The sequence below is a fragment of the Sapajus apella genome, unplaced genomic scaffold (assembly GCF_009761245.1).
Source record: "Sapajus apella isolate SASKATOON/1434 unplaced genomic scaffold, GSC_monkey_1.0 scaffold7, whole genome shotgun sequence".
Lineage (NCBI taxonomy): Eukaryota > Metazoa > Chordata > Mammalia > Primates > Cebidae > Sapajus > Sapajus apella.
In genome coordinates, this window is record NW_022436947.1 from 11,300,334 (window position 1) to 11,328,021 (window position 27,688).

Genomic DNA, 27,688 nt, shown 5'->3' on the forward strand with positions numbered 1-27,688 from the left:
TTCCAGAATCTGTATCATATTTGAGTTTGGTTCTGTTGCTTGCTTCTTCTCTTCAGACAACTTTTGCTTTGCTTTTCCAGAGACAAAGTCATATTCTGTTGTGCAGGCTGGAGCGCAATGGCACTATCACAGCTCACTGCAGCCTCGAACTCTTGGACCCAAGCGATCCTCCTCATCAGCCTCCTGAGTAGCTGGGACTACAGGCACGTGCCGCCACACCCAGCTATAGACAATGTTTTTGATTTTGATTTTGGGTTTTGTTTTGTTTTGCCTTTTAACATACCTTGTGTGTTTTTGTGTTTTTTTTTTTTTTTTTTGAAAGCTGGACATGATATATTGACTAATAGAAACTGAGGTAAATAGGCTTTCAGTGTGAGATTTTATTAGTCTGGCTAGTAGTTGGGCTGTGTTTAATGTTTGCCGTAGTTATTGGTGCCAGAGGCTTCCAATTCCTCGGCGGACTTTGGTTTTGTCTCTCCTGTTGTCTTTTGGCTTCCCTAAGTACTCCTCCTCTGAGAAAGTCAACATCTTGCAGCTCTTTTAGCTTTAATCCAGTTTCATTATACTCGTGCCCTGTTGGTGTGGTGGTAAGATGGGCGGGGGGCGGGGTGAGGGGATGTTCTATCATCTTGTGATTATGAGATGAGTGGGTCTCTGGGCTGTGACTTTCACAAGTGTTTCTTAGCTTCCCCCCCACCTTGGCTGAGATAGGAATATTAGAGAGGATTGGATTTGAATAATTTCCTTTCCACCAAGTAGAGAAGGCACTGGTAAAGTCTTCTCCCAGCAGAGTGGGCCTTTGTTATGAAGAACACTCTGGGCATATTTCAGAATGGTTACCTTTCCCCTACCCTGCCAGAAACACCAGAGAGTTTTTCTTGGTTCTTCATTATGAAAACCTGGTGGAGTTTCTGGAGGTAAGATCCACAATCATATTGGAGGAGCCCCTCGGCTACAGGCCACCAGGAGTTCACACTTTCAAGCAGGTTCACACTCGGGCTCCAATTACATCAAAATTACCATGTAAGTGTTTTTACCAGCTTATGGCGTTAACAGCTTCTGCTCCGGGTACACAGATCACAGCTGTGTACCTGGAGCAGCAGGTTTGCCTGTCTCTCCAGATTTGGGGGTGGCAGTTTGCCTTGGGAGCTCGGTTCTCTGATAGGTCCAAGAAAAGTCATTAACCTTCAGCATATTCAGCTTATTTCTTGTTGAAAGAGTTTAAAAGAGTTTCTGAACTCTTTACATGTCAGCACTAAAGCCAGAAGTCCCCAAATCTTTTCTAATAGGTGGTAAGCCTACCTGCCCTTTGCTCTAGAAGGAACATTACATCTATTGTAACAGTAAACAAATCTGCCCTTCACTCCAGAGGAAAATACTGTCTCTATCTTCCAAGGTTGTTTGTTATTCTAACATCCTTGAAAAGATCATCTGGAATAATCTAGATATGCAGAAGTATAAAAGGCCTAAGGAGAATTGTCTCCCAATGGATGTATAAAACGTTGGGAAAATGGCGCCGGACATAGAGTTTAAAACAGTAGTCTTCAACCTTGAAAGGCCATTAGCACCACCTGGACAGATTTTTACAAAACCAGTGCCGAGATTCTGTTTCCATTGGTCTGGGGTAAAGCTTCAAGCATCAGTAGTTCTTAAAAGCCCCTGTGTGATTCTAATGTATAGCCAAGGTGGAGACCACCTGTCTAAAAGTTGATGAGGTGAGACATAATTAGTCATATATTCTTTAGCTCAGTGCTCCCCAAGCTTTGCTGTGCATGTGAATTACCTGGAATTATGTTTAATGCAGATCCTGATGCAGTAGGTCTGGACGAGAACCACAGATTCTGTTTCTGACAAGCTCCCTGGCTTTGCCTGATATTGTCATTCTATTTGAGCAGCAGGATTTTGGCTCACTGAAAACAGACTTCTCATTATAACCTGTGTCTACTGCTAGACTTGCAGGCTTCAGGCTTTATATACATGTAGGTATACATATATGTTCAGGAATGTATCATGTAGGGAAGGAGAAGATAGCCTGACTCTGGAAAATGGTTCTTGCCGTAAGAGTAAGGCCTGTATTTTCCCAGGACCACAGAAATACCCTGGGCATTGAGATCATGAGAAATTTGAGAGATGCTTCAGGATGTTGAAGGTTTAGAACACAAGGCTGTCAAGTCCTAAGCAACAGCTGCCCTCTGAGCCTTACATTGATCACATATCAATGGCAGCTGTTGAGGAAGAGTCTATGTATTTGGATCCAAGTGGCAGAGAAATAAAAAGTAAAATCTTAATATTACTGGAGTAAAAGCTCTTTCTGGTATGAGCGGCCCAGAAGAACATTGATCAACGTGTTTCTATTTCTTCTACTGGGAGTAAGGGAAACATCTCTGGACATCCTCCTCCCAATCTCCTGATTTAACTTCCAAAGGTTATGATACGCTCAGCCTCCACAACAGTAGGGCTGCCATCTGGGCCTTTCCATCTCTCTGCAGTGCTGGCAGCAAGAGGGAAGGAAATACCCTCTTCCAGGTCCAGCGCTACTCATGAACAGGCCTTCCCCGGCCCAGCGAAGTGTCCACTTTCCAGCTTGAATTAATCTCTTTCTGGCTATACGTGTCCTTCACTGGTTTTCCAGAGTAAACAGAACACTCCTAGATAGGAGTCAGGTTCCAGAAAGCCCACAAGGACATACAGAGACATGTCTGGTAAATACTGATTGTATGGGTGGCCCTGGGGCAGGAGGGAGGGAGGAAGATCTAGTGCCTTCTTCTTTAATGTGTCTTTAACCGAGTTAATAACCTGTCCACCCGCCCGCTGCCTCTGGAAGCATTTTAGAAATACCACTTCACAGTGAGGAGACAGGTTATCCTTTCCCACTGGGCCTCGTGTGTCTGAGCTTTCCAATACAGATTTGCTGAAAAGAGAAGAGAAGGTCTTTGCTTTCCCTGACCTCTGTGCTTCTCGTATCCAACAGAAAGAACAATGCCATGGCGAGGAGCTCAGAGCTGAGGGAGGAAGATTGCTGCAGCCAGTGAGCTAAGCAGAAAGAATATTCCAGGCGTCTTTGGGATCCGATGTGGAATTGGTCCCACTGCAGGTATTCATTCAATACCTTTTTTGGTTTTTTTTTTTTTTTTGAGACAGAGTCTCGCTCTGTGACCATGCTGGAGTGCAGTGGTGCGATCTTGGCTCACTGCAACCTCCACCTTCCAGGCTCAAGCGATTCTCCTGCCTCAGCCTCCTGAGTAGCTGGGACTATAGGCACGCACCACCACACCCAGCTAATTTTTGTATTTTTAGTAGAGACAGGGTTTCACCATGTTGGCCAGGATGGTCTTGATCTCTTGACCTCGCCATCCACCTGCCTTGGTCTCCCAAACTGCTGGGATTACAGATGTGAGCCACTGTGCTGGCCCATTCTTTACCTCTTTATGATGTATCGTTGTGTGCTTAGGTGCCGAGAATTCTAAATGAATAAAACCTTGGCTCTGCCCATGAAGGGCTTAGAAGCCCAAAACTGGGACTAATGGTTTTCTAAGACTAGGCCGAATTGCTTAACTACTCAAACAGAATACTTCTATTTGCTTGTTGAGACAAGTGGACATTTTGTCATCTAAGAATGTGAGAATCTAATAAAAATGGGGATAGGTGGTTCTACAGGCTGTGAATCCCTATGAAAAGACATGAAGTCCCCAAAGCTTGGAAATAGAGTCGTCAGCCCATTCCAGGTGTTTTGCATTAAAATATTAGCCATAACTCTCCCTGGTGGCAATCCTGAGCCCAGACCCTTAGGGGGAGAGCCTGTAGGAACAGCAGGATACCCCTCCACCAGTGAGGCAGACCTAGCTTTTGCTCCCTAAATTCCCTCTCATGAGTGCACAACTGAAAACCGCAAGGTTTCAGGAGCCGGGCACAAAATACAAAAGTGTGAGACCAGAGGAGCTGCAGGAGCTGTGTGTGTTTTAAAGGCATTCAAATTTAAAACCAAAGTCAGCAGAGCAGCTCCTGCCGTTTTGCTCCCTTAGCAACAATCCGTGGAGCTGCTCTTGACAATCGGCTCCGCCATGTCCATCGCCTTCAGTCTGAGCATGGTCCTTTGCCTCTTTAACACTTCAATTCCTCAACAGTTAAATAAGGATGATAATACCCAGCCTGCATCTATCACCTGGTGATTGTGATAATTTAATTATCCGACAGCTATAAAGTTACTTTAAAACTGTAAATCACTACAAAGCTGCAAGCAATGTGTAACCAATATCAAGCCTTCCTTATCTCTGAATGTTTAATTTATGCTCTCTCTTAGAACTCAGGGACATACATTCCAATGTATTTTCCAAAATTCCACTGATAATGTTTGTTGGAAAAAGTACTTTTTTCCTGTTGCCCTGACTTGCTGAGAGTACGGCTTTTGCAATTGTTAACCAGCTGCCCTGCAGCAAATCGAATCAACAAATATTTGCTAGCTGCTGAGCTAAGCCTTGTAGGAGATACAAAAAAGCATGAGATTCACTTTCTGCTCAAAAGGAGCAGATTGCCCAGCTGCACCACAGAACCTGTGTATTGTAGAAGAGAAAGCTGCCTATGCTCCCTGGATGCCCCCAATACACCTGGAGCCTTACTTCAAATACAAGAAACAGCTGGTGTTCATGATTTAAGGCTCCGTACAAATAGCAGAGAGAATTTATTTTACAAGCTGCCTGGGTTGGCAAAATTCCAGAATTCATCAAATAGAAAGATAAGGATGATGATGATGATGATGATAAAAATGATTCTGTATAATTGGTCTTTCCATAGCAACATCAAAGAAGCGCAATCTACATAGGACATTCCAGAGTTGGAGCATGCCCTCAACTTCACCCAAAATCGATTTATCACAGGGCCTTTCCAGGACCTCTAAAACCCAGCGACCCCTGTGTTTGACATAGTTGTGTTTGGAAGTTGGGCCATTGAAGGTTTCAGGCAGTGATCTTTTGTCTTAACCTCTTAAAGGGGCCTCGATATCTATAGAGCTTGGGAAAGTTCCCAGAGAAAGAATCCCAATATTTCAAAACCTAAATAATAATAAAAACTACTTAACATCCAGCTAGTGTTTCCCTGTGATCTGTGGAGATCTTTGTTATTACATTTCATGAACAATCTGAAGCAAATAAGTCTCTCACTTTAGGGAAAATGCTGAAGACCTGATTTATAAATGAATTTCCACCACTCAATGAGAATAATTCTTTTATTATTTGCTTGTTTGTTTTTGAGACAGGGTGTCACTGTCACCCAGGCTGGAGTGCAGTGATGCGATTGTGGCTCACTGCAGCCCCAGCCTCCTGGGCTCAAGCCATCTTCCCATCCCAGCCTCTCAAGTAGCTGAGACTACAGGTGCTCGCCACCACACCTGGCTAATTTTTGTATTTTTTCATAGAGACAGGCTCTCACCCTTTTGCTCAGGCTGGTCTCAAACTCCTGGGCTCAAGCAGTCTGCCCACCTTGGCCTCCCAAAATGCTAGGCTTACAGGGGTGAACCACCAAGCCCAGCTGAGAATAATAATTTTTTTAATCTTTTCTTTTTAAAATTTCACTTTAAGTTCTAGTATACATGTGCAGAACATGGGGGTTTTTTGCAGAGGTTAAACGTGTGCCAGCTAAGAATAATTCTGACACCTACCAAGAGCTTCTACTGCCAGGTAAATAACTGAATGCTTTCCTATTCACTTAGTTAATTCTCTTGATAAGTCATTGCAGATACTATCGTTATTCTTTTAAAGATGAGAAACTAAGGAGTCCAGAGGTTATATCATGGGCCAAAGTCACATGGGTCAGTGAAAGATTTGGTCCATTCCACGGCTTTCCACCACCTGTGATCCAGAATATAGAAGGGGCTATGGCCTGCTCCCTGCCTCCAGGGGGCTGCATCTCAATGAAGGGCACTGATGTCAAGTGGACAACGTATAGACCCCAGCGAATCGCAGATATATCCCTCATTCTGTCAGCTACTTCACAAAGATCTTCTTTTGGTCCCCAAGAGAATTGGGTGCAACACCTGGAGGTGGCTTTGAGAAACCCTCCTCCCCAGTACTGCAAAAAAAAAGAGAACTCAAGACATTTTTCCCATGATTGATAGATTATCCTTTTTCTATCCTCATTGATGTCTTACTGGTGGAAGATTCCCTACAGACTGATTTGATAAGGTATGAAAGCCTTTCTTTTTTTTTTTTTTTTTTTGAGACGGAGTCTTGCTCTGTTGCCCAGGCTGGAGTGCAGTGGCATGATCTTCGCTCACTGCAAACTCCACCTCCCAGGTTCAAACAATTATCTGCCTCAGCCTCCCAAGTAGCTGGGATTACAGGTGCCTGCCACCACACCTGGCTAATTTTTGTATTTTTAGTAGATATGGGGTTTCACCATCTTGGCCAGGCTGGCCTTGAACTCCTGACCTCATGATCCACCTGCCCCAGCCTCCCAAAGTGCTGGGATTACAGGCGTGAGCCACCTTGCCCAGCTGTATGACAGCTTTTCAAACTTAAATGTGTTTTAGAAATGTAAGTCGTTGTCAGGCATGGCGGCTTATGCGTGTAATCCCAGCACTTTGGGAGGCCAAGGCAGGAGGATCCCTTGAGCCCAGGAGTTTGAGACCAGCCTGGGCAACACAGAAAGACCCCATCACTACAAAAGATTTGTTTTAAAAAAATTGCCTAGCAACTCTGGAGGCTGAAGTAGGAGAATTGCTTGAGCCTAGGAGGTGAAGGCTGCAGTGAGCTGTGGTTGTGTCACTGCACTCCAGCCTGGGTGACAGAGGGAGACTCTGTCTCAACAACAACAACAAAAAAGCATAGTTTATAATACTACCTTCCCTAGCTTTCCAAATCTAGACAGGCTCCCCTAACACCCGTCACTCTCCTGACAGCAGTCTGTTTTCTTTTATTTATAGCAGCTCTCCTTACCTAAATTAATGTCTTAATTTAGTTGTTTACTTGAGTACTTCCTGTCTTTCCAACTACAATGAAATTTCATGCAATAACAGATTTTGTCTTTTTGTTTGCCGTTGCAAGCAACTATCTAAAACTGTCTCAGGAGCCAGGCGTGGGGGCTCGTGCCTGTCATCCCAGCATTTTGGGAGGCTGAGGTGGGAGGATCGCTTGAGCCCAGGAGTTCGAAGCTGCAGTGAGCTATGATTGCCCCTACTGAACTCCAGCCTTGGGACAGAGCCAGAACCTGCCTCCAAAAAAAGAGAAGAAAAAGAAACTGTCTCTGGTACACAGTAGGTACTCAATAAATGCATGTCGAATAGTACAATTTTTGTTTGAAATTTGTATCTTTATACACATTTTTTAAATTGGCTTTCAAGTCCACAGAAATAATTACAATCCACGGTTAGTGGTACACTTATCATTGATCTATGCATGGTCCCCTTTTAATTATTTATTTAGCTACTTAATTAGGTTTTTTTCAAAAAATCATACAATAGGCTTAGTACAGTGGCTCACACCTATAATCCCAGTACTTTGGGAGGCCAAGGCAAGAGAATTACTTGAGGCCAAGAGTTCAAGACCAGCCTAAACTACATAGGGAGACCCTCATCTCTACTTAAAAAAAATAAAATCACATAATAAACACCTGAAAAAACAGAATTTAAAGCAAAAGCTAAGGTTCGTCCTCTAACCATAGGGCTCTGTCCCTCTCTCATCCTCTGCCCTTCCCCATTTGAAGGAATCATCATTCTGGAATCCCAGGTTCCTTTCCTGTTGTCTTAGTCAATCTCTCTAGAAGCAGAACCCACGATGGAGAGTCTTATGCAAGTGATATGAAGTGGAATGGTCTCAGGAGGAGAGTGAGGGAAACAGGCGGGGCAGAAAATAACAATAAGCAAGGATGATTTGCCTGAAATCATCTGGAGCTCTAGCCCCACCCCAAGGGAGCTCTGGAACATTCGTTGCACCAAAGTGTTGATCCCACCTTGAGGCAAAGAGCTAGCTGTGTGTACTCCTGAGCGAGTCTGCCATGGGTAGACATTTGAGATGATGGTACAAGAAAAAGCAAGTGCTAGCCTCCTGAATGAGGCAACCCCTATTTGGCCAAGGGCAATTCTCTAGAGAGGGATGCAGCCGTGAACATTGACAGCCAGTGCTTGACAACCACTGAGGATCTGTACACTCAACCAGGAAGAGGGGTCTGGGCATGTCCACTGTGGCTTGCTTCTCTTTTTATAAAGTTTCATCAAAATTTGTATGTCTTCTTTAAAAGTATACATTTTTTTTTTCAGTTGTTTGGATCTTTCCAGAAAGGAAATCATACCAAATTTTGTTTGGACTGTTGTATAATATCTCGGTATGTGAATGTACCACACCTTTTTCACCCATTCTCCCACTGATGGTCTTCTGAGTTATTTTTAAGGTTTTACTAGTGTGAACAGTGTTGCTACGAACATTCTTGTGTATGTCTCCTGTTGCACAATTGCAAGAATTTCTTGAGGCCATGCCTAGGGCGGAATAGCTGGTTCCTAAGGTGTAAACTTGAGAATAATGCCAAACTGTTTTGTGAAGTTGTTTTACTAATTCAGCTGCCCACCAATAAGGAATGAGCCCCTGCCATCCACATGGTCTCCAACTTTTGATTTTTGTAAATTGAATGAGTTTAAAATGGCATCTCAGGCTGGGCGGGATGGCTCAAGCCTATAATCCCAGCACTTTGGGAAGCTGAGGCGGACGAATCACTTCAGCTCAGGAGTTCAAGACCAGCCTGGCCAAAATAGCCAAAAAAAAAACCCCCGTCTCTATTAAAAACACAAAAATTAGCTGGGTGTGGTGGTACATGACTACAGTCCCAGATGTTTGGGAGGCTGAGGCAGGAGAATGGCTTGAACCCGGGAGATGGAGGTTGCAGTGAGCCAAGATTGCACCATTGCACTCCAGCCTGGGCAACAGGGTGAGACTCCATCTCAAAAAAATAAATTAAATAAATAAAAATGGCATCTCTTTGCAGTCTTGATTTGCATGTCCTTTCACATGTTGAGCAGATATGTCTGCTTCTTTTTTTTTTTTTTTGGAGACAGGGTGTTGCTCTGTCACCAAGGCTAAAGTCCAGTGGTGTGATCATAACTCACTTCAGCCTCAGACCCCTGGGCTCAAGCAGTCCTCCCACCTCAGCCTCCCAAGTAGCTGGGACTACAGGTGTGCACCACCACACCTGGATAATCTTTTTCCTTTTCTTGTAGAGACATTGGGGGCGGGGTCTTACTATGTTGCTGAAGCTGATCTCAGACTTCTGGGCTCAAGTGATCCTTCCTCCTCAGCTCCCTGAGTAGCTGAGACTATAGGCGCTTGCCACCACACTCAACTAATTTTTTATTTTCATTTTGTTTTTATTTTCTTTCAAACAAGGGTTTCACTTTGTTGCCCAGGTTGGTCTCTCACTCCTGGGCTCAAGCAATCTTCCCACCTCAGCCTCCCAGAGTGTTGGGATTACAAGCATGAGCCACCGCGCACAGCCTGTGCTTCCTCTTATGTGAAATGCTTGGACGTACCTTTGCCCCATTTTTCTATTGGGTTATTTGTGCTTTCTTTATGGATTTGTTGAAGTTCTTCATACATTTTTTGTCTGTTGCGTGTATTAGGAATATGGTGAATATCCTCCCTGGCCTTTACCATTTCTCCCTTTCTATGGTATCTTTTAATGAACAAAAGTTCTTAATTTCATTATAGTATCTGGCATTTATGTCTTGTTTAAGCAATCTTCCCCTTGGCCAGGTATGGTGGATCACACCTGTCATCCCAGCACTTTGGGAAGCCAAGGTAGGAGGATTGCTTGAGGCCAGGAGTTCAAGACCAGCCTGGGCAACACAGTAAGGGTCTATCTTTCTATAGAAAGAAATAATAATAAAATTTTTAAATAAACCTTTCCCTTAAAGAATCTGAAGGACAATCTCCATCTGAGGGGAGTGATCACAGTTAGGGCCAGGTTACAGGCCAGTCACAGAGGCAAGCTTGGCTATGCTCACCAAGGCACGTCCCTGTCTGAGGCAGCCCTGATCAGCCAGCCCTGATCAGCTGGCTGGCTAGCAGGTGTGCTCTGGCTATAGAACTGGATATATCATGCTATTAGAGCTGGGTGCTATTAAACATTCTAATCATAGACTTTAATTAACTTTCCTTGCTCTGACGCCCGCTCACTAAGCAACCTTTTGATTATAATTTGGCTTCCCATGTATCTTGCCTACAGGGAGAAAATGTTCTGTTCAGGCCGACGTGAGGATCCAATCCACTCAACAGTTACATGCCACGATGTAAATTAATAAATTCGCATTCTGATTTTATCATCTGCTTCATCTGAGCTCTGTAGGCGTGAGTCAGCATCCCCTAGTTTAATCAACACGGACACTGAGACTATCAAGCTTTTGAGCTGAAAAGCTAAGAACCAGATCCGGGACCAGAGTGAAATCACCAAGGTAACGATGCCCTGGAGGCCCCTCAGCCTGATGAAGGAGGACTTCTTACGTGTCATGCGACACAGACAGGGATTAAAATCGACTTCTGACATTATAAAGAGTTGCATATTCAAAACCACGGCTTGCTTCTATTCAGGTGAAGACGAAGAATAGGAGATGATCGTGAAACTCACATTGAATATTTATTGGCTTATAAGCGCACACCAGATGCTATACAAATCCTAGGCAGGAGGATGAGATTTACAGACATGTTTGAAAAAAGCAAAAAAACAAAAACAAAACAATAACAACAAAAGGACAGATGGTACGTGCTGAGGTGAAATTAAACACGAGGCATCTGCTTGATGAATTCTTGTTTTACTTAGGTACTTGTGGTCCGGGATACAAAATAGACACACACACACACACACACACACACACACACACACACACACACACACACACACAGGACAAGGAAACACAGGATACCCCAGAGCCCAAACGGGACTGTGCCAGGCAGTGAGATTATCCAGGCCACAGGAGTGATTTAGGACCTGTAAGATGAGGCCTAGATCTTTGAAGTGAGTTCAAAAGGCAAAGTGGATATGAGCCCATTAAGGACAGATGGGGATGATTTCGCCATCCTGCAATTTAGATCGTCACTTCACCCAGTCTTCCTGGGTGAGTAGCACCTACGGTGACACAGCTCCCCTCCTACCAACCTGGTCACACTAAATAACAAAGGGAAGAGAGGGGTAAGAACTGTATTATCTAGAAATTCTCAGCGCAGTGATGGAAAGTGGTCTTCTACGTTGTATTCAGACCTAAAAAAGGAGGGGAGGGAGGGAGAGACCTATACTCATAGCCCTACAAGATTCGCTGCTTAAAGAAAAATATTTTCCAGGAAGACTGAGAGGAATTAAAGGTAATCCTGCGTCATCTTTGAGACCCACCCAAACACAAGCGGCATCTTCTACGGCGCCGCCAGAGCAAGGTCACTGGCTTGGCTAGATGTGGGTGAGGCTAGAGAATCACCTCAGATGTTCTTTGGTTCTAAAAATGAGGTAGAGAGAGACATGCCGCCCAGGAAGGGGTTATCCTGAGTGCAGCTGCCCAGCCAGCAGTGCGGAAGGAGGGACAGACAAAAGGCTCATCAAAGACAGCGGGACCAAAATTGAGCGGGCTGGCAGAACCGCTCCGGGCAGGGACACCACAGGACACGCGACTCCAGGGAGCTGGCTGGAGAGGGGCAGGCCTGTGTGCTCTACAGACCCAGAGGGCTCTGATTCACACGGGAAGGAATGAGCTCCTTTAAATGAGTGGCCTCAGTGTGGGCACATGTGGGTACAAATAAATGTAAACAGAGCGGGGCGTCGCCTAGTAGAGGTTGTCCCGCACATGCTCCATGATGGTCTTCAGACCCAGCCAGGTCTCCTCTGCTGTGGGGATGATCTGGTTTGCTGGCAGGAGGAAGCCATAGGTCCCGGTATCTCGCAACTCAAATGTGAATGCAAATTTGATGCCGTTATCATAAGCCCAGTCGATGCTGCTCCCACTAGCTGGATCTGTAAGTCAGAGGACAAAACACTCTTGAAGCCCAGTTCCCTCCCGGGTTAGATGGGAAGGGGGCAAGAGCTCTGCCTGCCTGGGATTCCTTTAGGAAACCAGAGTTTGCTCCTCAAGTCATCAGTCCTATGACAAAATCATCAGCCTGATCCCTATGTCTCAGGGCATCCCACATTGGCCTAAGTTGTGCACTGGTCTCAAGCCAAGAGATCTGAAACCCCCTCGCCCACCTTGTTACTAACTTACTGTGTCAGTCTTGTAGGCCTCTCAAAACCAATCTCTAGAGAGAGAGAGTACAGTAGGCAGCCTCCAAGATAGCCCCAATGATACTTGGATCCTAGAAGTCAAGTCTTTGTGCAGCTCCCTCTTACATTAAATAGGGCTGACGTCACCAGTGTAACTGACAGGATGCTGCAGAAATGAAGCCGTGTGATTTTCAAAGCCAGGTTATAAAAGACACTGGGGCTTCTGCCTTGCTGTCTGTTGGATTACTCACTCTGGATAAGCCAGCTGTCGTGGTGTAAGGACATTCAAGCAGGCCTCTACAGAGGTTCATGGTAGTGAGGAACTGAAGTAGTGAATGAAAAATGCAAGCTGACATGGTTTGGCTGTGTCCCCACCCAAATCTCACCTTGAATTGTAGCTCCCATAATTCCCATGTGTTGTGGGAGGGACCCGGTGGGATATAATTGAATCATGGGCATGGTTGCCTCCATACTGTTCTCTTGGTAATGAATAAGTACACTGAGATCTGCTGGTTTTATAAGAGGAATCCCATTTTGCTTGGTTCTCATTTGCTCTTTGCCTGCTGCCATGTAAGATGTGCCTTTCGCCTTCTGCAGTGATTGTGAGGTCTCACCAGCCACATGGAACTATGAGTTCATTAAACCTCTTTTTCTTTATAAATTACCCAGTTTCGGGTATGCCTTTATCAGCAGTGTGAAAACAGACTAATACACAAGCCTTAGGTTGACTGTGGCCTTGGAAGACATCTTGACTGCAGCCTCATGAAGGATCCTGAACCAGAGCCATCTAGCTAAACCACTGAATTCCTGCCCTACAGAAACTGCAAGAAAATGCGTGTTGATTGTTTTAAGCTGCTAAGTTTTAGGATTTTTTTATTTTAACATTGCAAGAGATAATGGATACAGACATGGGGGCACAGCCCTCGGGACTTCCCCTTGCCAAAGACATATTAAAGGCAAGAGGCTCATTTTTCTGCTTCTTCCCAGTCAAATTCTACTAGCTCAGAAATTGCCTAAAAGTGCAAAGCATAGTTTTTTTTTTTCTTTTTGAGACAAGGTCTCACTATGTCACTCAAGCTGGAGTACAGTGGCATAATCGCAGCTTACTGCGGCCTTGACCTCCTAGGAGCAAATGATCCTCCCACTTCAGCCTCCCAAGTAGCTGGGACTACGGGAGCACACCACCACACCCAGGTTATTTGTTATTTATTTATTTATTTATAGAGATGGGGGGTCTCACTATATCGCCCAGGCTGGTCTCGAGCTCCTGGACTCAAGTGTTCATTCCACCTCAGCCTCCCAAAGTGCTGGGATGAAAGGTGTGAATCCCACGCCTGGCCTAGATGATATTAAATAATAAAACAATGTCAAGAGCAGCTACCATTTGTTGAGCATCTACCATAAGCCAGGCTTTATACCAGACACTTCACATTTATGATCTCATAATCTTCCAAAACCCAGTGAAGTAGGTTTTATTGTCCTTGTCTTACAGATGAGTAAATCCAAGCTCAGAATGGATAATTCACCTAAGGAAATACAGATGGAAAATGGCGGAGCTGCAATCTAAACCCAGGCCCATCTGATGACAAAGCCCAGGCTCTCCTGAACCGACCTCAGATCCAGTTAGTATATTGACAAGCCTGTTTCATGGAAACATGGGTCCTTTGGCTTTCCCATGGTTCCTGTGTGATTCCTGAATAGCCTCTGTGATTTTTCTAGAGATGCTTCCAGTGAGACTCTGTGCTTCCTCCCTGTGTGGTTCCCACGGCCTTTCTCTACCTCGAGAAAATGCTGAATGAAAAATAATGGTACCAGAAGTTTCTAGAAGTTACTTACATGGCAAGTGCAAGTATTTCAGAACGCATCTGAGCTTCAGGAAGGAGGGAAAAAGGCTTCTGCTGAGCAGTCAAAATGACCAAGTTTGTGAACTTCACTTTATTTGGGTCCCTGCTCAAATAAAGTGGGTCCCTACCCACTCTTTAAAAAAAAAAACGGGAACACGCTATTAACACTGTTCTGTAGGCTGTATTTTTCAATTAACAATTGGGGAGTATTCCCTTTTACTGCACATAGGTCCACCTCATTCGTTTAAGGGCTGCGCAGCGTTGTATTGTGTGCACACACCAAATGTGTATTCATCCTGCATTCTCCTGATGGACATTTTAGATGCTTACAAGGGTTGGGGCTTAGAAAGTGATACCCCAAAGCCTGGTGTTTTGACATGCTGAGAGCCTTCGAAAGCTGCCTCTGAAACAAGGTCCCTCTAACTTCTTGTTCTCCACACCCCCACCACCAAGCACACGAGGGGCTCTCTCTCTCTGTCTCTGAAATTTCCTCATCTGATGGAGAAAGCGTCTTTCCAAAAGAAACACAGTTGTCTTAAACACCCTCCCTAGAGTTCTCATCAAATTACCAAGAAAGACAAACCACCAGAAGAGATGAGACTGGGAATCATCACCACCCCCAGATGGACTTCATCTATTCTTCTGAGGGCAGCTCCGAGAGACTACCTGAGGGACTCTATCTGCTTAATAAGGCAACTTTTGTTCCCATGCTGCTCTGCTCCCCACCTTCCTGTGATGTCTGCCTCCCACCTCCCCAGTCCATACATTTCCTCCCTCCTGTATGAAGAAAAGTGTATAGGTCAGGCACGGTGGCTCACGCCTGTAATCCCAGCACTTTGGCAGGCTGAGGTGGGTGGATCGCCTGAGGTCAGGAGTTCAAGATCAGCCTGGCCGACATGGTGAAACCCCGTCTCTACTAATAATACAAAAATTGGCTGGGATGGTGGCACATGCCTGTAATCCCAGCTATTCAGGAGGCTGAGGCAGGAGAATTGCTTGAACCCTGGAGGCGGAGGTTGCAGTGAGCTCAGATCGTGCCATTGTACTCCAGTCTGGGTGACAAGAGTGAAACTCGAAGGAAAGAAGGAAGGAAGGAAGGAGGGAATGAAGGAAGGAAGGGAGGGAGAAAGGGAAGAAGGGAGGGAGAGAGGGAAAAGAAAGGGAAAAAAGGGTATACAAGCTTCTGTGCCCCATTGGGTTACTGGGTAGTCATTCTCTTGTGATTCTCCTATGCCGTGAACACTAAAATAAAATTTTGTATGCCCTTTCTCCTATTGATCTGCCTCTGGTCAGTTGATTTTTCAGTGAACCTTCAGAAGGCAAAGGGGAAACTTTCCCTTGGCCCCTATGCACACTGTTTGTGACTGTAGATAACACTGTCGTGAAGACCTTTCTTCCTCCATGTCAGATGGGTAATGGGTAATGCACCAACATTGTAACAAGGTTGGAGGAAGGGGCATGTCACACATGAGCGTGAAAACCCAATCACATTTATGAACCACAAAAGTACACAGAGCTACTCATCCACGAGTCAGATGAACCCAAAGAACTTGTTTCCAGGCCCTTCCTGGAGAAGAACCAGTGAAGAGGAGGGAAAGGGTTGCTAGAGGCTGTTGGCCGGAAGCAGTACAAGCTACTGCTGACAGTCTGGCAGGAGGAAGGAGACCTAAGGAGCACGGTGGCTCACACCTGTAATCTCAGCACTTTGGGAGGCCAAGACAGGAAGATCACCTGAGGTCAGGAGTTCAAGACTAGCCTGGCCAACATGGTGAAATGCTGTCTCTACTAAAAATACAAAAATTAGCTGGGCATGATGGTGGGTGCCTGTAATTCCAACTACTTGGGAGACTGAGACAGGAAAATTGCTTGAACCTGGGAGGCAGAGGTTGCAGTGAGCTAAAATCACACCACTGCACTCCAACCTGGGTGACAGGGCAAGACTCCACCTCAAAAAAAAAAAAAAAAAAGCAGCAGCAGCAGCAGCAGCAAAACAGGTTGTAACCATTTAGCAGAAGGTCCAAACAGTTCAATATGGCAGAGTAGGCCTTTAGCATCTAAGAACTAGGGTTGAGAAGTCCAATTGGCCATGAAGAAAGGGGCTTAAATTTCTTCTACACGCGCTGTTTTAGAAGGCAGAAGAGAGTAAAATCCACCTTAGAATTATTTTCCTCTAAAATGGCTGATCTAAGAAAGGTCAGCCCTTGAAAAGACAATGTCGACTCTGTGTGACACACACCACAACCTATGGCGCTGGCTAGAATGTTGTTATACAAAGATTGATTGCTTTTTTTGGAAAACGAGGAGGACAGACAAGGCCTATAAAGAATACGAATGACAGGCTCTTAGAAAAGGTGGAAATTGCATGTCTCCCAGACAGCCCTCGGGAGAGCTTTCCTCCTCTTCTTTTGGAGGAATCTGATGGGTATCTCCGGGTTTTGACAGTTTATGCTGGGGAGGAGAGAGAAGAATGTGTCTGATGCAGGAGGACAAGGCCATTATTTAAGCTGGTGTTTGACCCAAAGGCCAGGACCCTGATGACCCCCAAAGATCTTTGGAGAGAACGTCCTCAGAGGGCTCCTACCAAGTCTCTTTTAACTGTCTTTGGCCCCTCACTAAGCGCTCTAATTAAGCAGAGGATGGAGAAAGTCTCCGGGTGTGTTCTCTGAAGAGTTCCCATTTAGCCACGCTAATAACAAGAAACCATGAATTATTAATGGATTGTTGCTGCAATTAGCAACACAAACACCAACATCATCTGATGGCATCTGAAACAGAGATGGAGTCCAGAGGAGGGCCCAGGGGGTGGATGGAGAATCTTCCCAGAAGAGGGGGTCTGAAGCAAAGCCAGCTCAGAGTGAGTCAAGTCAGAAGGGAGAGTGAGCGACAGTGTTGAAGAGGAAAGAAACAGCAGCAAGTTTGCAGGGGTTCTGAGGGTGGATCAACTATTGGGACACTGTGATAGAAAAGGCAAGAGAGGGGAAAGAAGGGCGCGGTGGCTCACGCCTGTAATCCCAGCACTTTGGGAGGCTGAGAAAAGCAAATCACCTGAGCCCAGGAGTTTGGGACCAGCCTGGGCAACCCTTTCTCTACAAAAAAAAATACAAAAATTAGCCAGGCGTGTTGGTGTATGCCTGTACTACCAGCTACGCAGGAAGCTGAGGTGGGAGGATCACCTGAGCCTGGGGAAGTCGAGGCTGCAGTGAGCCGAGACTGCGCCACTGCACTCCAGACTGGGCAAGAGAGTAAGACCCTGTCTCATGAAATTCAGAGGAAAAAAAAAGGGAGGGTACCATCTTAAAGGGGATAAGAGCTGCACCTCCCACGTTTATACAGCCAGGCATCACTTCACAGTGGAGGTACGTTTTCATCATCGTGCAATGTACTTACACAAACCTAGATGGCAGAGCCTCCTGTACACCTAGGCTATGTGGCGTAGCCAATTGCTCCTACGCTGCAAACCTGAACAGCATGTGACTGCGCTGAATACTGCTGGCAGCTGTAACACAATGGTATTTGTCTAGCTCAACAAATCTAAACACACAAAAGCTGCAGTAGGCCAGGTGCACGGCCTCATGCCTGCCATCTCAACACTTTGGGAACCTGACAAGGGAGGATTGCTTGAGCCCAGATAAAGACTCCTTCAGGTATTTTCTTCTCACAGTCTAAAGATATGCTCGGCCATGAGGCGCTCACCTCCATCTCATCCTCTCCCATGCAAGCCCTCCATTCAATTCTCCTTCAGCCCTCTATCTGTCTTCATAAATGCTACTCCCCCAATCCCACCACTCTTTTACCTTAAACACCATTTTTTTTTTGACAGAGTTTTATTCTTGTCACTGAGTGCAATAGCATGACCTCAGCTCACTGCAACCTCCACCTCCCGGGTTCAAGTGATTCTCCTGCCTCAGCCTCCCACGTAGCTGGTATTACAGGTGCACATGACACCCAGCTAAAGTATTTTAGTAGAGACTGGTTTCACCATGTTGGCCAGGCAGGTCTCAAACTCCTGACCTCAGGTGATCCACCCCCCCTCAGCCTCCCTAAGTGCTGGGATTACGGGCGTGAGGCAGTGCGCCCAGCCTCAGCACCAATTTTAAACCCCAACGAACACTCATGCTCTGATCTAATTAAAAGTTCTCTCACTGTATTTCACCACCTTACTTCCACTCACATATAGGGAGCCCCAAATTACTTTATAGATGGCAGCACATCGACAAGCCCTCCCTCCAAGCAGGATATGCCATTATTGAGGGATAGCATGATGATACCCACTCTCTCCCACCTATAAGAGTTGTAGAGGCTGCCCCCTTGCCTTTGGGCACATCCTCCCAAGAAGCAGAATCAGTTGCCCTAATAAGAGCACTAATTCTAGCAAAAAACACCCAAGTTAATATACACACCCGTTCTAAATATGCCGATAACATCATCCATTCCAATGCCCAGATTTGGAGCGAGCAGGGTATCTCACGGCTGAGAGAACTCCTATCATTAATGGAAAACTAATCTATCATCTATTAAAGGCCACTTTACTTCCAGAAAAGGTTGGAGTTATTATCCATTGCAAAGGACATCAATCAGATAAGAGCTACATTTCTTTAGGGAACGATGAGGATGATTATTGGGCAAAACACGTCTCAACCAATCATCCTTTCCCTAATACCTATTTCTCCTCATATGACAGATCCCCTCCTTTTATCCTAAACACCAAATACAGCAACTAGCTATGGAGGGGGCGCAAGTCAAATCCCCATACTGGTTCATATGAAACAAATTAGTTCTACCAAACCCTCAAAAAACAACTCTTTTATGGGATATCCACAATCTCTTCCACAGAGCCATTCCCCACTACAGTTCTTAAGTTCCCATATACGCATAACCCCAGATATAAAGGAACAGTTAAAAGCCATTTCCCATCAATGCTCTATTTGCCAGAAAGCATCACCCCATTCCAAAACCAAACCCCCTTTTCTCTCAACCCATCAAGCCAGGGGACACCTTTCAGGACAAGACTGGCAAATTCATTTTACCCATATTTCCCCAGCAAAAAAGATTCCATTTGTTTTTGTTCTGGTTAATACCTTTCGGGATGGGTCAAGGTTTTTCTCATCTAACAAACAACCTTCTACTGTCAGCTCCAAATTAATAACAGAAATCATACCCAGGTTCGGGGTGCCTCTTTTTTTTCCAATCTGATAAGGGTCCTGAATTAACTTCTCAAATTACTCAAACACTTGCACAAGCCCTACAAATCACCTGGAAGCTACTCATCCCCCATCGACCTCAATCTTCAGGAAAGGTTGAAAAAAATGAATAACATTCTAAAAAACACCCTCACCAGGTACTCACCAAACACAGACAAACTGGGTTACACTTTTACCTTTGGCCCTTCTAAAAACTCGGGCACTCCCATGTAAACCTCCAATGCTCAGCCCCTATAAACTCATGTCTGAAAGACCACTCGCCCCTTTTGTTCCACCTAGAGTCAAGCCCCACCTCTTCCCACCTCTCTCATTTCCCCTCTTCTGTACACCATCCACTGTTTTATTTGGGAATATGCTGACAAATGCCTGGCACAACCTGTAACCGACTCTTCTAATCCCTCCCTACAGCCAGGAGACGGGGTTCTGTTAACAGACCCCAGCCCTACTCCCAGCTCCCCGCTCACACCTCAATGGAAAGGACCTTACCAGATCATCTTCACTACGCCTACGGCAGCAAAGCTCCAGAGACTCCCCAGCTGCTTTCATGATACTTCTCTCAAGAAAGCAGGCTTCCCTTCACCACACACCCAAACAACCACGTCTAAAACCCCTTCAGCCTTCTCTTGTATCTCCACATGACCCACTTCCCTTTGCCTCGCCCAAATCCCGAGGAAAAAGGAAGAGAAATCCACATCAGTTGCTTATATTTCTTTCTCTCCCAAATTTTCATACTTCCTAACCAACCTCATTAGAGACCTTCAGTGATACCCTTACAAAATTCCCACTATACACCCTGAACAGCTCCTTACTGGACTATGGGACCTATGGCTTCAAGGAACTTTCCAGAACTTTACTCCTAGGCAAATAACTTTTTTCTCCTTTTGTTTGTTTCTTTCAATATAAATTCCCTGATCCCATCAACCTCACCAATACAACCACTCCTCGCCACTCTCAAACTGGAATGCTCTGTAAACCTTGGCACGATTCCTCTTGCTACAAGCTAACTGTTCCTTTGCTCCGGAATGCTAGATGTGTTTATGTCTGTCTTTTCAGCTTACACAGCCCTTCCTACACCCCTGCATGACCTTTTCACAGGAAACATAATCCTGATTTATAAACCCCCAAAAGGAGCTTCCTTTTTTAAAAGAACTGACACCCTGGTCAGCGATTATCCCACTTCCAGGACCAATCAGGCCAACAAATTATTTCAAACCTATTACAGCTCCCTACAATGCCTCAAGCCCCAATGCCCTCCCATTGAAGGGGCCATAACTAAACATGCCCCCTTTTACAACAGCCTCACTTTGCCTCTAAGGAAAATTTCCCTGTAGGGTTCTTAACACATAACCAATGCAAATGCACTGTCATTATTAAACACGCCTCTGACCATCAAACTAAGTTGACTACCAAGAATCGCCAGAAGCAAACGGTGCAACCCACTGGTTTTACAGCCTCTCCCTCAATCAATGCTTCCAGCCTAACTTGTGCATTCCTAGCGCCCACCCTTTCCCATGGTTCAGTATCAATAGTGCAACATCCAACCGCCTTATTGTGTTAAAAAAAACACTTCCTATTGTCCATCTGGAGTAATAAACCACAAGAAAGAAAAAACACCCCATCTTTCATTCACTTGTTTTCTTTCCGTATCTCCGCCTGTACTTACAACAAAGTCTTGTTCTTTTGGTGAGGCACCAACACATGTCTCTGTCTCCCCACCAACTAAACTGGAGCCTGCACCCTAGTTTATCTTTCTCCCCCCATTAAACTAATTCCTTCTAATCAACCTTTTCCCTCCGTCCAATAAGTTTTTAAAAAGAGGGCCATCCGCGTCATTTCTCTGATGGTGGCCTTAGGTGTGCCCTCCGAACTTGGATTGGGAGCAGGCAGATTGTCCACCTCTTTAACATACTTTAAAATTCTTTCAGCCAGGCTCAGTGGCTCACGCCTGTAATCCCAGCACTTTGGGAGGCCGAGGTGGCCAGATCACGAGGTCAGAAGTTCGAGACCAGCATGGCCAAGATGGTGAAACCCTGTCTCTACTAAAGATACACACACACAAAAATTAGCTGGGTATGGTGGCATGCGCCTGTAATTCCAGCTATTTGGGAGGCTAAGGCAGGAGGATCGCTTGAACCTGGGAGGCGGAGGTGCAGTGAGCTGAGATGGAGCCATTGCATTCCAACCTGGGTGACAGGATGAGACTCCATGTCAAAAAGAAAGACAAAAACAAAATCCAAAAAAACTCAACAGAACTACAGGGTTCTTTAAAAAATATAGCCCAGCCGGGCGTGGTGGCTCAAGCCTGTAATCTCAGCACTTTGGGAGGCCGAGGCGGGTGGATCACGAGGTCAAGAGATCGAGACCATCCTGGTCAACATGGTGAAACCCCGTCTCTACTAAAAATACACAAAATTAGCTGGGCATGGGGACACGTGCCTGTAATCCCAGCTACTCAGGAGGCTGAGGCAGGAGAATTGCCTGAACCCAGGAGACGGAGGTTGCAGTGAGCCGAGATCGCGCCATTGCACTCCAGCCTGGGTAATAAGAGCAAAACTCCGTCTCAAAAAAATATATATATATAGCCAAAGCTTTATAAAAGCCCAAGACCTACTAGACTCCTTAACTGGAGTAGTCCTTCAAAACAGATGGGGAATAAATCTTACAATAGCTGAAAAAGGGAGCCTCTGCCTCTCATTGGGTAAGAAATATTGCTTCTATCTCAACCAACTGGGCCTATTAAGAAACGCTGCTGAAAAACTTCTAAAAAGGGCTGAAAAACTAAGGGACTAGCAAAACAAACAAATTATTGGTTTGGAAACAAAACCATAACACAGGTCATCCCTTTCCTGGGCTCTCTTCTAATAATATGCCTAGGACTAATGTTCTTACCCTGCCTAATCAATCTTTTCCAAAGCTGTTTAATCAACAGAATCATGGCCATCTCACAGACTACTGCCCAAAAACATCCGCAGACAGCGTTACTCCCACAGTCAATCCAGGACCAAAAACCTCTCCATGCCCCCTCAGCAGGAAGTAGGCAAAAAGAACATGCCACCCTTTGTCCTTTTATAACTATAGGGTCTGGATTGACACAGCAGGAGCATCACCATCTTGGGCAAATACTGCCCTTTTAAGTTATCCATGATTAAAAACCAGCCCAAAACATCAGCCCAATAGGTAATGTCAGTGTGACCAGAAATATTCAAACCCTAAGATAAACTTCCCCTCTGACCAGAAACATGCCAACCCGAAGATAACCTCCCCTCTGATCAGAGACATTCCAACCCGAAATAAACTCTCCTTCACACAGAAAGATTCTGAACCTGCAACAGGCTCCCCCTCCCTAAGCCCTTAAATACCCCTAAACTGTAAGAGAGAAGGCTGCTGACTGAAATCAGCCAGAAGCCCCTCTCAGATTTACTCCCAGAATAAATCTGCCTTTGACTGTTAAACCACTTTTCATCTTTCTTTCCTCTTTCTCTAATTCTTACAAGAAGAGGGCTTGTGCAGAAAAACTCCCCCTTATAATAATCATCAGATCTCAGGAGACTTACTCACTATCATGAGAACAGCACAGGAAAGGCCTGCCCCATGATTCAATTACCTCCCACAACATTCAAGAGGAGATTTGGGTGGGGACACAGCCAAACCATATCAGATGGATCTTGCTATGTTGCCCAGGCTCTATGTTTGTTCATCTCTTATAGGAAGGTGAGGGAGTCTCCCCCAACTCCCCTACCACCATCAGTTTACCAACTGAAAGGTAGGTTTCCTTTGAAAATGGAAGGGTGGGCATGAGGAATTTTTGACATGATGTTGATGAAGAGGATTGCATGCAGCAGCTGTCACCACACAGGCGTGACGTAGTTCAGTCTATTATTAACAACAAAAACAATCCGATGACAAATAGGAAGTCTAACTTGCAGCTCTCCTCCTCTGTTTCGAGTCTCCTCCCAAAGCGCTTCCTAAATAACTAATAAACACGGGGAGTACTTACAGACAGTAGTGCAGGTGGGACCCACTTGGTACTCAGTGCCCGACACGGAAGCCAGAGCTTTGGCCGCACGCCTCGCCAGCTTGTCCTGGAAAGGGGGAATCCGCGGAGTGAGAAAGAACAGATCCTGAAGCTTGACCTCCCTCAGCCGCTCTGCTCAGGGATGGTTTGGAAGATTCTCAGCCCCTCCCCTGATTTCCTTTCTGGTTCCCTCTTTCACCTTCGCCCAGACCCAAGGCCCAACTGTAAACCGAGGGAGAGGCTGTGGTTGCTTCAGCTCTTTCTCCCACCACACCCTCAGTTCTTGACTCCCAGTTTGGGGAAGGAGGTGAGGAAGGAAGGGGCAGTCTGTGTGTTATGTACTCGGACTGGAAGAGATGGGGCTGCTCATTGACCCGCTAGGAGTCTAGTAAAGGCACCACCCTCTTCGCCTGTCCTGAGGAGGGGGACGTCACACACAGGGACATGAGGGAGGCCAAGTATGTTCTAGAGAAGGCTCTCAAAGAGTCGGGTGTGGCAGAGTGGAGAAGGAGGAGGACCACCACAGGCAGATGACCGCTGTGTAAAGTGCCTGCCAGAGAGGCTGCGTAGGGGTGGGGCAGCAGAATCTAGCCCCAACTTTGCTATGAGCCCAGGAGGGGCTACGTCTGCCCAAGGTTCAAGGGCTGGCTGTGGCCCTGGGCAGCTACCTGCAGTCACCCTGCAGATGCCAGCCCTGCTCCAGATGGCCCGCGTTCTGGATGACACACAGGGCACCCCAGGCTGTGGCCTTCGCCCTCCCTGAACTCTTCCTTCACTAGAGTGAGGAGCTTTCCCCTTGCCCACCCGGGTGCCTCCCACAGTCCTTGGCAGGCAGTGGGTCCATAATACACTGCAGTAGAAAAACAAGGGAGAAGGAGAGGCAGGGGCGGGCATGGTTCTGGGAACTCACAGCAGACACAGCAGATGACGGCATAACCCACAGGGCAGGGAGAGAAGACTGGGCCTTCGATGAAACATGCCCAGGCTCCTGGACCTTCCCTATAAAGCTGCAGAGCTACCACCTTAGCAGCACCAGAAGGGTCAGGAGGCCCCGGGCTGGGTGGCAGGCAGCTGTGACTCACCAGTTCCTCAGCATCAGGGGCCTTTTTGGCTGTGTACCCATAAGGATACATCATCAGCTGCGAGTAGCTGTGCAGGTCGATGAAACACTTGAAATTCCCATGTTTTTGGATGAAATCTACCACCGATTTCACCTCCACTTCCGAATTGGCATGGGGTCCATGGTACACTTCAGAGCAAGGGTCGTCGCTGGCTCCCTTTCCTGTTGGGGTCAGCCCAAGCAGAAACGTTAACTCATAGTCTAAGAACACAGAAGCTAAGACACTCAACCCAGAGGAGGGGCCGAAGGTATTGGCCACAGACAGGCCACGGAGAGACGGCCCTGAGCGCTAGTCCACGGTGGGCGCGGACTGCAGAGAGGGCCCGGGAGAGGGAGGGTTGGATGTTGGGTCTGCTACAGCTGAGGAGAAAAACTGTTAGAGTTGACCCGGCATTGTACCAATGGGAGTTGTCATAAATAATTAATATCACCCTTGAGAATGAGTTGTAATTAATAAGTAGTCTAGATAATTAATATGAATACCAATAAATAATGGAAATGACTCCATTTATTCTGGTGTCAACTTATTCTCTTGGTTCAGATCTTAAAGGCCAAGTGTGTCAGAAATAATCAATTGTTGTAGCTAAAATCTCGATTATTTGACAGGTATTTAAAAACACTGCCTTCTGTATTACTTCATAATGTAGCTCCCTCAGGTTTCTGGGAAGGGGGGTGTGCACACGTGCGTGTGTGTCTGTGTGTGTGTGTATGAGTGCGACTGAAACCACCCCAGTGGTGGGAATATCTAACTTAACTCTGAAACCCTGAGTTTCAAAGTTTTGTTTTTCCCACAGTCATTATTTTCCCCCAGTGGTTTTTGTGGTATTTCCATACAAGTAAAAGAAGTACATTAAAAACAAACCACCAGGGCCAGGCGCAGTGGCTCATGCTGTAATCCCAGCACTTTGAGAGGCTGAGATGGGAGGATCTCTTAAGCCCAGGAGTTCATGACCAGCCTGGGCAATATGGCAAAACCCCATCTCCACAAAAAATACAAAAATTAGCCAGGCATTCTGGTGTGTGCCTATAATCTCAGCTACTCAGGAGGCTGAGGTGGGAGGATCGCTTGAACCCAGGATGTCAAGGCTGCAGGGAGCCGTGATCGCACCGCTACACTCCAGCCTGGATAACAGAGCACGACCCTGTCTCAACAAAACAAACAACCCATCAGCACAGCCTAGGAACAGTGAAAGAGAACGGTCTAGATTTGGAATTGGAAGGTGAGTTTAGATCAGCATTCTGATCACCCACGTCATCTTGAGATTGTCTCTGGGCTTCAACCATCTCATTTCAGATCACAAAATTCACTCGCTAGGCGAGAAGAATAAATACGATAAATACGGGAAGGTATTTGGTACACAGTCAGCACTTTTGCGGAGGGTGGTTTTTAAATCAGAGCCTAGGTCTGCTAATTCTCTTTTCCTTTCCCTGACAGCCAGCTGCTAAGGTTGACATCTAAATGTACTGGAGTGGGGTTTTCATAGCACAGTCTTGCCTATTGGGGTGACAGTGCAAATTGCTCCCTGGGAGGTGCTGCCAGGGGTCCTTCTGCCCACTCACAGCTTGCCCAGGCAGGGCTGGTAAGGTCAGGGATAAGGAAGCTTCCCTGTTTCGTATGCCTAAGAGTACGGTGTTTTAAAAATATTAGTGTAGACTGCAATCTCAATGTAATGATGCGCTGCCCCACCATTCTCTCGGGAGGACAGACATTACTATCATTCCCTTTCAAAGTAAAAAAAAAAAAAATACATTTTAAAAAACAACAAATGGCCAGGCGCAGTGGCTCACGTCTGTAATCTCAGCACTTTGGGAGGCCTAAGCGGGTGGATCACGAGGTCAAGAGATCGAGACCATCCTAGCCAATGTGGTGAAACCCCATCTCTACTAAAAAATACAAAAATTAGCTGGGCATGGTGGCACGTGCCTGTAGTCCCAGTTACTCAGGAGGCTGAGGCAGGAGAATGGCTTGAACCCAGGAGGTGGAGGTTACAGTAAGCGGAGATCCTGCCACTGCACTCCAGCCTGGCGCCTGGCGACAGAGCAAGACTCTGTCTCAAAAAGAAAAAAAAAAAAACAGCTCAGGTGCAGTGACTCACGCCTGTAATCCCAACACTTTGGGAAGCCGAGGCAGGAGGGCAACCTGAGGTCAAGAGTTTGAGACCAGCCTGGCCAACATGGCGAAACTCTGTCTTTACTAAAAATACAAAAATTAGCTGGGCGTGGTGGCCCATGTCTGTAGTTCCAGCTACTCAGGAGGCTGAGGCAGGAGAATCACTTGAACCTGGGAGGCAGAGGGTGCAGTGAAAGTGAGCTGAGATCCTGCCACTGCACTCTAGCCTGGGCAATGGAGCAAGACTTTGTCTCAAAAACTAAAAAAAGGCCGGGCTCAATGGCTCACATCTGTAATCTCAGCACTTTGGGAGGCCAAGGTGGGTGGATCATGAGGTCAGGAGATCGAGACCATCCTGCCAACATGGTAAAACCCCATCTTTACTAAAAAAAAAAATACAAAAATTAGCCGGGCATGGTGGCGTGTGCCTGTAGTCCCAGCTACTCAGGAGGCTGAGGCAGGAGAATCACTTGAACCCAGGAGGCAGAGATTGCAATGAGCCAAGATCACACCACTGCACTCCAGCCTGGGCAACAGAGCAAGACTTCATCTCAAAAAAAAACCAACAACATGGCCGGGCACGGTGGCTCAAGCCTGTAATCCCAGCACTTTGGGAGGCCGAGGCGGGTGGATCACGAGGTCAAGAGATCGAGACCATCCTGGTCAACATGGTGAAACCCCGTCTCTACTAAAAATACAAAAAATCAGCTGGGCATGATGGCGCGTGTCTGTAGTCCCAGCTACTCAGGAGGCTGAGGCAGGAGAATTGCCTGAACCCAGAAGGCGGAGGTTGCGGTGAGCTGAGATCGCGCCATTGCACTCCAGCCTGGGTAACAAGAGCGAAACTCCGTCTCAAAAAAAGAAAAAAAAAACAACAACAAACAAAACACTAAGTCGGAGCCTAAGGAATGCGCCTCAGTCTCTCAGTGACACAGCAATGAAAACAGAGTAGAAACGGGCTCCATCCCGGCCAGCTCAGGGTATGGGTAGACCAGGCTAGCCCAGGGCAGCAGGATTTGAGAACTGTCTCCCCACACCTACCTGCAAAACTAGCGTTCCAGTTTCTATTTGGGTCAGCACCAAAGCAGGGGCTTCCAGGATTTAGGGACCGTGTCTTCCTCCATAATCGATTCTGAAAAAGCCACCAAGGAGAGGACAAACAACCTGAGGCAGATCAGA

General features: G+C 46.2%; 1 protein-coding gene and 1 non-coding gene across 2 annotated transcripts in view; both read right to left on the reverse strand.

Annotated features, from left to right (window-relative positions):
- Positions 1–10,592: 10,592 nt before the first annotated feature.
- Positions 10,593–27,688, reverse strand: part of CPA4 (carboxypeptidase A4) — a 31,924-nt gene continuing 14,828 nt past the window's right edge. The window contains exons 8-11 of the mRNA XM_032275975.1: positions 27,551–27,641; positions 24,362–24,561; positions 23,262–23,346; positions 10,593–11,973 (exon numbers count right to left, since the gene is read on the reverse strand). Of these exons, the coding sequence (XP_032131866.1) occupies positions 11,786–11,973; positions 23,262–23,346; positions 24,362–24,561; positions 27,551–27,641 (564 nt within the window). The 3' untranslated portion in view covers positions 10,593–11,785. The remainder of the gene's footprint in view (positions 11,974–23,261; positions 23,347–24,361; positions 24,562–27,550; positions 27,642–27,688) is intronic.
- On the reverse strand, positions 15,466–15,573 carry LOC116550484. The gene has a single exon (XR_004268445.1). It is a non-coding gene; the product is annotated as a small nucleolar RNA U13 (small nucleolar RNA).